General features: G+C 46.8%; 1 protein-coding gene across 1 annotated transcript; it reads left to right on the plus strand.

The window, feature by feature from the left end:
• Window positions 1-1,117: 1,117 nt before the first annotated feature.
• Window positions 1,118-2,894, plus strand: EI90DRAFT_3018190 (uncharacterized protein; the record flags this gene model as incomplete). The annotated part of the gene is made up of 4 exons (XM_039057203.1): window positions 1,118-1,328; window positions 1,371-2,284; window positions 2,339-2,698; window positions 2,727-2,894. 4 exons carry the CDS (start codon window positions 1,118-1,120, stop codon window positions 2,892-2,894), a joined length of 1,653 nt encoding a protein of 550 aa, XP_038913562.1.
• Window positions 2,895-10,273: the final 7,379 nt, after the last annotated feature.

The following is a 10,273-nucleotide window of genomic DNA, read 5'->3' on the forward strand; positions in this document are numbered from 1 at the left end:
GCAGAAATCAGCGCAGCGCTGTAGGCAGGATACTGTACTCACATGACCAACTACCGGCATGGTCCCAAGTGTGACACAAAATTCCCAGCCAGCATCCCATTTTTATGCGTGACACTGCAAGAGGGCTAGCGGCTCTCTATGCCGACTAAGCTCGTGGGGCCAAACTCTCCTAAACTCTCTACTTTCTCTCTAAACTTCGCTTGACTCTCGATCCTTAAACTCCGTGTGGGTTCTCCGGGATTTCCGCAAGGTCCGGGCTCAGCGTCCACTACTCACTCGTTGTGAGCTAGACAGCTGCCCTTATTCCTACTGTTGGAATTCCACACACTCACACCCTCTCTAGCGCGTCCTAGCACCTTAGAGAAAATTGGGGGAGGGGAGAACTTCTATTCCAAAATCCGGTATGTACAGGATATAAGGAACAATTATTTTTAGAATAATTGATGAGAAATATTGGTACCATATGGCACCTGCATACCTTATTAGGCGAAATAATAAAAAAAGGGTAACAGTAACAATAAAAGAATATCAATCAATATCTGAAATGATGGCAAAATATGAAAATAAAAGAAAATCAGCGATTTCTCAACGGATTTACGGAATTAAGAGCCGAAATTGGAAATGTGGCTGAATGGAATTATTATGCAGCCAATGGGCATTTTTACCAATTTATTAGACGCCGTGGGAACGAGTGAGGCTGGAATTCTGGGTTGCCACTTGAGATTCCCACGCCCGCACATACTCGTGACCTGCCGTGCCTAACTTCTCCAACATGGAACTCCGTCAAATCTCCTCCGATTGGGACGTTCTTGATATCGTCGGAATCGTACGAATTAGCACTATTTTTAGATACCAATTCCGTACCGAGTCGTCGCATGAATGAAAGTGGTTTTCTGAATGTGTGAACGGGTATCCGAGCCGGTTCTGCGCGTGGGCGATTATCCCGCCTACAACACCCAACTGGCAAGCATGACTTGAAAGGAAAGCAGTGCCCGGAGTTGGCCGAGCCAGATTTATTTTATATTGATCTCAAGCCATATTTGGCAACCAGTAAATACAAAAATTTGAAACACATTTGCTGTCCCCGTAAAAATTTTCTCACTCACTGGTATCACATATGGATGGGTTTTCTCTTGCACACTGCATCTGCTCTTGCACAGATGAGCCTATCTCATACAGTGGCATCCCAAAAGCCCTCATTGGGCCCTACTTTCCTAACGAAACCCTGACTGTCACCGAGTTCCTCCAGTTCAAACTCCCATCATTCCAAACAAATTTACAGACATCTGCATGTCTCAGTCTTTGCCCACCATCCATCAAAGAATTAAGTGAGCATGAACTCTGGAACATGCCCTGCCCTCCCTGCCCAGTGATAAAAGAGCTGATTTCTCAATATGATCCCAACCACACCAACCCTCCTCATTCCGTCAAAATCGGCATACGTTATACCACTATTGACATTCTCCGTGTCTGGGAAACCATATTTCGAGTACAGAATGTCCAGAGGTTCTGGAAAGAATCAGAGAAGTTAGTTGAGGCATGGGCAAACCATCACTCTGCTCACCGTGTTGCTATCGTGGTGGCTCAAAAGCAGCTTCTATCATGCAACTGGAACACAAAAGTGCTTGGATTCTCAAAGTCAGCACTGAGTACTGTGGGAGGGCTGATGCGTCACCTCACTTTCTCTTGTCTTGTGACAACTGACATCTCATACCACATCGAGCTTCTTGCAACAGCCTTGGTGGCCAGTGATGTAAAGGCCAGGCTTTTGAGTCCCCTTGACATTCAGTACCTAACTGGATGTGCAATGCAAGCAGGTGGCTCAGTAACTTATGGGTGCAATCATACCTGTAAAGATCTCTGTCAATTGGGGTCAGAGCTCTCATCTGGATCTGAATCCCAATTTGGTGGAATCATGCATGCTAATAATAATCACTGGATCGCATTTTCAGTTTTCCCTAAGGAATCAGTGATTTACCTTGCAGATTCTTTACATCGGGAAACAGGAGGTGCTGACTTACCTGTTGCAGCAAAGGAAGTGGCAAACGTTCTTCAATGGTGGCTCAATGAATCCTATTCTGGATTGAACAAGTCAACACCAACATTTCGAATCACTTCACTCCCAGTTGCTCACCAGAATGATTCCTCCTCATGCAGCTTCTTTGCCCTCAATGCCCTGATGCACCATCTCATCCCAACCAAATACCCGCTCTATGCTAGCAACGACATTGCTATGTTGCGTGTTGAATTTTTGATGGCAATCCTCAATCATCATGTTGAACAGGTAAGTAATCTTGTGTAACTGCAATCAAATGGGGACTCACCACACTGTGATTAGATACCACCTGTCCCAGCAGTGACTTCTGTGGCAGAAATTCCAACGGCATCGATGATTGAACCCAAGGTGACATCAGGCCACATGACAACAACAATCATGGAAGTGATGGCTGCCCCAGCAGAGACAGTCCCATTCACAGTAGCTGAGCATTCAACAAAGCCAGCTCCAACACCAACGACGTCAAGAATGTGCTCATCTGTGGCACAGTCGACCAGCCCTGCAGCCTTGCCAAGTAGCCCAGCCCCAACGGGCACCTTGCCCAATTCTGATGTCAAGAAACCGAAGGAGAAAAAGAAAAAATTGGACTTCACCATCCAGGAGGGGGAAGAGGGCCGTGGGTTGCTGCAATTCTTGAGCTGTGTCAGTCGTGAAGAATTTGATCAACAAGCATCGATTGGATTTGAAAGGATTGGCAAGAGATCTGAAGAATGGAGGGTGGAAGAGGAACTGGAAGCAAGGAAGAAAGTTGAATGGAAGCGAGCAAATGCACGAGAACGACAACAGCATCGCCGAGCAGTGTTGGCAGAAGGAGATGGTGATGCAAAAAAAAAGGTGAAGGAAGTTGATTCATCAAGGTCGCCACAGTTTCTAATAGATCATCCTAGCACATGCTTGATGTGGATATGGACCCCGGGACTTCAAGCAGCTCAGTTGTGATTGCAGAGATGTCACAGCCAAAACGCCGCATTGAGGAATGGGTGAAGGACCAGAAGTGCCAGAGGGCAACTCACCGTGTGCAAAATGTCATCCAGCCTCCCAGAAAAACAACACCAAAGTTTGCTAGGACAACAAATTGGTTCCAGCCCATTTTCTGGACATTGATCATTGAAGTGGCTGCGACCGTTGGCTGGTCAATGAGCCCCACCGAAATCGTGAAGGGATGTCAAGCAAGAAGCAAGAATCTATTTCACTCACTACGTGCCGATGTTGTTCGTAAATGGATTGATCGCACAGGGCCATGCCCACGTTGGTCTGATGAAACGCTGGCGAAGGTTGCGAAAGAAAACTGCCCAGGAGGGAATATTACAAAGAGGGGGATATTGGTGAGTTAACGACGATGCAAGGCAGTATGTAGGGAGCTGAAAGGACTGGGATCTACAGGCAACCCATCTAGACACTGTTGCAACAATCAAGCAGACTTTGTTGAGTGTCCGACAAGCTGGTGCCGCATTGGATGCTCACCAAATCTGTGGCATTATCATTGGGCAGATTCAATATACCCAGCCAAGTATCCTAACAACAGTTGTGAAGAAGGACAGCAGTGTGTTTGCTGCAAGCATGGGTTGGGTGCGGAAGTTTCTGAAGGAGGAGATGAATTGGAGCTTGCGATGAGCCACACGTGCATCACAAAAGATTCCATCCAATGCGGATGAAAAAATACGATCCTCATTGCTTCGGCAAGCCCACTCCATCCGTCAATATGCAATCCCTGGTAGTCTTCGTGTGAACTCAGATCAGACACAAGTTATCTATCAGCAGAATGCAACCTCCACTTACGAAAAGAAGGGATCACAGCAAATATCCACTGTTGGCCATGATGAGAAGTGGGCATTCACCCTTAATGTGGCTGTTTCTGCAAGTGGAACTCTACTACCATTCCAGGCCATCTTCCGTGGCAAGACTTCTGCAAGTGTCCCTTCAGCAAGTGCCCCAAGCTACAACGAGGCCATGCGACTTGGGCTTCTCTTTGAGTTCTCTGGGAATGATACATACTGGGCCAACATCTCAACCATGAAATCATTTGTAACACGCATTTTAGTTCCTTATCTCAATGCTGAAAAGGAACGGCTCTCTCTTGATCCACTGCAGGAATGTCTTTGGCAACTCGATGTGTGGTCCGTTCACACATCCCTTGAGTTTCGTGCTTGGCTGTATCAAATGTACCCATGGATAATACTCGACTATGTTCCTGGGGGATGCACAGGTCTCTGGCAGCCCTGTGATGTCGGTATACAGTGCTTGTTGAAACATGCTGTGAAGCGGGCCCAGCAATCGGCCGCTATCAAGGAAGTTTATTCCCAATTGCAAAGCGGGGTTGACTCATGCCACATAAAACTTGACACCAAGCTTGGCATACTGAGGGACCGTGTCCCCGAGACTTTAGTGTATGCTTTTCAAGCCATGAATCATCAGGATAGGATTCAAAAAGTGAGTCGATTGCAATACTTAAACTACTTATAAGTATGTGGAGTGCTAACTAGATCGAACTGTGCCGCTCGGGTGATTTCAACCTTTCCCATCACAGTCTAACTTCCCTTCCACTACGCTTAATCCTCGATTCCCTTCACAAAACTGATCCGGATCTTGCAAAGGCGATAACTGCACCACGAAGGCAACCCCTCAATGACACTGATGTCCACCCCGGCTCTGATTGTATTGCACACAAGGTCGGGTTCACAGATACTCCGGAAGATGACTCGGATGTGACGGTGGAGGAAGTTTTTGAGTATATGGTAGGGGATGTGGTACCTGATGGGCTTGAGGCAGTCAATGATGGACTGAGGGTGGCATCCACTTGTGCTGAGGAGGCTGAGCCAGATACTCTTGGTGAGACTAGCTCACTTTCCCTTTCTGATCCCCAGGGCTGCAAGCCTCAAGGCCGTGGAATGCGAGCCAGGTGGACACGCAATTTGGATGAAGAAATGGCAATTTTTCGTTTTTAAATGTAATTACTTTAAAAGGCAATTTTAAATACATTCACACAGCCACTGGGCAGCCAAGCACTGTTTGGGCGTGACATAAGTTGGCCAGCCTTTTCCTTCATGTGATGCGTGACGTGGCTGTGTTTTGAGCTGGACCTCCTGGCTCTTGTGACGCATGACAGGTAGTTGCTCATGTGAGTACAGTAACCTACTATACTCTACACCGCCAGTATTTTCATGGTTTATGCTCACTAAGGGTTCCCTGCATGCAAAGATAACCTACCAATGCTACCAAAGCCCATGGTGCATAAAAACATTTTATTTCATTTTATTATGGAGTACAATTGTGCATAATGTGCTGGTACTGAATTGGTCCAGTGCAAAAACTATGCTTGGCGCTATTGGTCGCCGAGAGACGATCAAGGGCTCAGAAAATAGAGAAAAATCATAAATATGGATTCCCCAAATTTCATCCCGATCGACCCAGCCGTTGTGGAACAATAGTGGTGATGATTTCTCATCTTACCATGAGGTTTTGCACAATGTTGAAAGGCATGTGAGGGTGGCGGTGTTGAAAGTCCCATGCAGTGGAGCTGAGATCCGTACTTCGGGAGATTGCGAAACTGGTTTTCAGCCCAAAATGGAAATCACAAGCTGTACCGAAACAACCAAAATGCACTTTGGAGTGCTCAGAAAAATTCAGAAAAATCACAAAGGATGCATATGAAGATCCAATTGACATGGGGACTCTCACAGACACTTTCTGGGATGTCTAACCCTGCGCACGGGCCAATTTCACGATTCTCATGCCCACCACTCAGTCAAATCTCAACTGTTTGGGACAAATTTGGTATCGGGAGAAAGCTATGAACCTGAGGAATCGAATGGAGAGGTCGGGAAGGGATGCTATGGGTAGGAAGAGACGGATGAGTGTGGTGTGATGGTGGAAATTGGTGGAGGACAGCAATTATTAGTGGATATGGCCCGCTTATCACTCCTGTCTTTCTTTTATTGAACTTCCACATCGGCTGTTGGACTTATTGGCCATACTTAATGGTCCACATGGTGTCCATAGCAACAATCTTTCGTTTTATATTTTCTTTTCATTTGTTTTTCCACATTATTGCCATTCCATGTGTTTAAAAGCTCTGTACACATAGGAATGGAAAAGTGACCTCCCTTTTGACTACAAAAGAGACTGTAGCACTGAGAGATCCAAATTCTAAGCTTAACTCCTTGAGTATTATAAGGAATCCCTGACGATTGTCCAAGACAGACCAGGGGTACATAATTCTCAACAGGTTTTTGTGATTATTTTTGTTTTGTTAGCACCTGGACTGAACCTAGGACGAGCTTAAGACATCCCAGACTGCCTCCCCATGAATTTGCTTGCATTTAGGGGGTTAGATCTCTAGCCTGCTTGCAGCACTGATAAGTCTGCAACAGAGGGTGGTCTGTCAGTGCTGTCACAAACAAGGACAGCATGATGGCCAGCAAGGTACAGAGGGGTGTGTTGACCTGACCACAGGGTGTGGAGGGCAACCAGGAGTGGCAGAGGTGCAGAGGGTGTGGAGGTGGGCACAGGTCCAGATGCAGTGGATGCAGAGAAGATGCAAAATATGCAGAGGATGTGGAGGAGACAGAGATGTGAGACTGAGTCATGCCACAAGCCTAGGAGGGACCAGAGGGACTGGATGCTGGGAGCACCAAAGGCTTGGGAACTGAAGGCGAAGTCGGAATGCCGGCAGGGTCCAGGGTCTGATTTTGGCCAAGTCTCACTCAATAGGGCAGGGGCCAGACATCGGATTGAGGGCTGGTTATATTGGGTTTCAGGTTGGCAGATTCACCTATCAGCATTGATTCACTGCTGATGGAGCCCTGGGATTTGTTGGTCATGACAATAAACCACAGATGTAACTGGAAGCCATAGATACAATCTGCCTTGTGCAGATCTGTGAGGGCAATGACAGAGTCAGATAGAAATCAGAGCTTTTTCACTGGTGCCAATTTTACATGGTGATGAGGTCATCCTAGGTTGAGATAATGGGGATCCTGTAAGACAATGAATGGCATCATGTGAAAAGCAGCATAAAGTTCACACTCAAGTTTGAAATGCTCAGTCTGCTGATCAATTGCATTCTGTCCCTTTTTGGTGCATTGATTTTTATAGCTTTTTATCCTAACAACCTTTTATGTACAACATTGATGATGTCAGGTTTTTCATGGGATAGAAAGAGTAATGCATGGGAACGATGTCAAATGTGTGTCAATGTGGTGTATAATTGACCATGAGCAAACACATCTTCTCTACAATCCAGTACCACCCAGTCCAGAGTAAGGCCTTGACAACTATTGAAAGTGGTGGAATACAATAATCTTAAAGGAAATTGTTTATGGCAGATGGTGTATTGGGCATATGGAGGTTGGAAATTGAAATTGATGCAGGGAATGAGATGAGAGATGTCCAGGCGGTTGCCTCAATTTAAGATTCGAATTTCAATCCATTGAGATTGGCAGTTAACTATTAACATGCATTAATTCTTAACCAAACCTTTGGGTACAGAAAGATTTCTGAGTAGAGCACAAATCACACTGGTTTTGAGGTGCAATTCATGATTGGGAGCTTCAGTCGATTTTACCAGGGCTAAATAGTCTGGAGAGGTGACAACATGAGTGTCATTCAGATTGCTGTCATCATCTACAATGGCATTGCAACTGAAATGGATTGCTATTTCGGACATCAGTCTCATGGTTGAAAGATGTGTGAAGTGAAAGACACACAGGCTGGACCTGGTAAATGATGCGGATTGATTCATTAAAGTCATCCACTAACACATCGAGAGGAGTGAGGAATGCCCAATGAACTGCTGTGAGAGGATCTGAAAGAACATGATCAGGGAAAAGGAACTCTTGAACCATGTTGAGTGTCATATCCATACAATCCCGACCCCCACTCCGGGCTCCCGGAACTCCGAACCTGACTTCCAGAGTCCTACCCTACCACTGTTTGTTCCAATATTCACCTTCAGACCCAACACCACACCACCCCTCACCCCTCATACCACCTCCACCCTCCCGTCCTTCTCCTACCCTATCTCCATCCACTCCAATACTCATCTCAGACCGAACATCACCCCTTCTGTCACCTCCTCCTTGCCGACTTCCAAGAGGTTACCCCACCTCTGGCTCCAACACCACCTTCAGTGGAACATTCCAGGTCCGACCTCAACCTCGACACCTCCCAGACGAGCACGCAACACCTATGCTCCCAACTCCGGACCTCCACTCCGGAATCCTGGTTGTGTCTCCATCTCCAGAATCTCCGGTCTTAGCTCCGACCTCAGACTTTGACCCCACCTCTGCTTATACCCATTGTATTGGTTAGCTCATTCCATTTAATTACGTTTGCCAATATTCCGGAGTTTAACTTCCGAGTTCGGACTTTCCGGACTTACGTTGTAACAGGTCTATCGCCTAGACTCGAGACAGAGAGAAGGGGGAGGGTGGTAGTGTGCACGGGTGTGGTTCGTGGGGCCGGGTTTTGGTCCTGGGGCGCTACCGGGTCTGCTAGAACCTCAAACAAACACTCACCTATGTCTCTCTTGGACGTCAAGGCTGAGGATTCTGATAAGAGGGGTCTTAGACGTAAGCAACTAACTCAGAGGGGGCGTTATGGTCATGGATGGCGTCTTTGCCACTTGGATGTAACTTCTGCTTGTCCCTTCACGGGTCTATTCAATACTAACTTGTTATGTACAAGCTGTTATCTAGTTTATATATGTTTGAAATGGAATGAATGGCATGGGGGAATGTAAACAGGCCGTTAGGCAACCGTAAATGATGAATATCCAATTGGGAACAAAGAAACAATAAAAGAAAAATGAATGAATGGGGAATATGTGATAACGGGTCCGAAATGGAAATTGGGAAGTTAACTCCGCAACACTTCGCCACAGCGCCCGCCTATCCTCCCGCCAGCAACCTCCTCGTCTCCAGCTTTCCAACGAGCCCCTATTCGTCCCATTTGGTGCAGTACTTCTTGAGATGTGGCCATTGACAGGTGCTGTCAAGACCATGTGAGAGTATACTCCGTGCTGAACCATCCGGGTATGGGATTGCCATTCTGGGAAATGCTCCGGGGGTGAAGAAGGGTGGTAGAGCATCACTATCGGGTGGAAAAACGGCTGGGTTGTGAGTGTGGGTATGGAGGTTTGGAGAGGGGGTGAAATTGGCGGCATGGTTGGGCATGGGAATTTTGCTTGGGGTTGTCGGGAATGATGGGGAAAATATGGAAAAATAAGGAGTGAGTGTATGGAGTGTTGGATAGTGATAGAATGAGCATCGGGAGCGTCAGTGGGTATGTAGTGGGTGTTTGTGGCCAAATTCTGCAGAATCTGACTTTTTGCGGTACACAGAGTTGTCCCCACAACAATGTCGGACCTTGCAACTATTGCATTGCTCCATTCAATTCCGCTATTCTCCCTCATTCCTATTTGGGCTGCTGCTTCCTTTCTATTCAGTCAGCTGGCCATTCCCCACTCCCATCCTCCTTCCTTCCTCCTTGGGCCTTGGCCCTTCACTCCTCCTTTGGGAAACACCATTGAGTCAAACACTTGACCCTCGGCGTTGTTCCTCCTTCCAGCTCCCTTTGTCTGCTTTCAGAGTACCCTTGCTCCTTTTGATTCCGGACCCCTCCTTATATACAATGTACATAGTAACCTGTAACCTCAGTCCAAAATCAACTTGAATTCCCCAAAGAGACTTCCCCTCTGCTAGATCCGAAATTAGGGACCCCTAGGACAACCAGCAATGGCACAGCACTCCGCATGAGTCGCTGAGGCCAAGGTCCTTCCATGCTAAGTCTCTGATTCCACTCCGGAGTCGTCCGAATCCACCTGTTCTAACATTGAGTTGTTCAGTGTGGGGAAAGAAAGAGTCCAGATTGATACATGATTGGGAATAATCCTCCCCAATGGCATCTACAGATGTACTGAGCTGGAGATCTTGCGCTTTCCACATTGGTTGTAACAGTTCAAGGCTAGTGAATTTCTGCCACTGAGGCCAAGAGAGCACTGAGTTCCGATACGTCTCCAATTCCGAAGCATGCTTTACTACTGGGGCTACTTGTCAAAAGTCCCCAATTGCAATCACCACTTTTCCTCCAAAAGGTTGTGGAACCCCACTGATGAGTTGACATGCAGTGTCAGTGGCTTCTAACACAGCCACATTTAGTAATGCGACTTTGTCTATGATCAGGAAAGGAGCAATGTTGATTAGATTGGCTCGTTTTGAG

Source organism: Cantharellus anzutake, assembly GCF_015039405.1.
Source record: "Cantharellus anzutake strain C23 chromosome Unknown EI90scaffold_41, whole genome shotgun sequence".
NCBI classification, from domain to species: domain Eukaryota; kingdom Fungi; phylum Basidiomycota; class Agaricomycetes; order Cantharellales; family Hydnaceae; genus Cantharellus; species Cantharellus anzutake.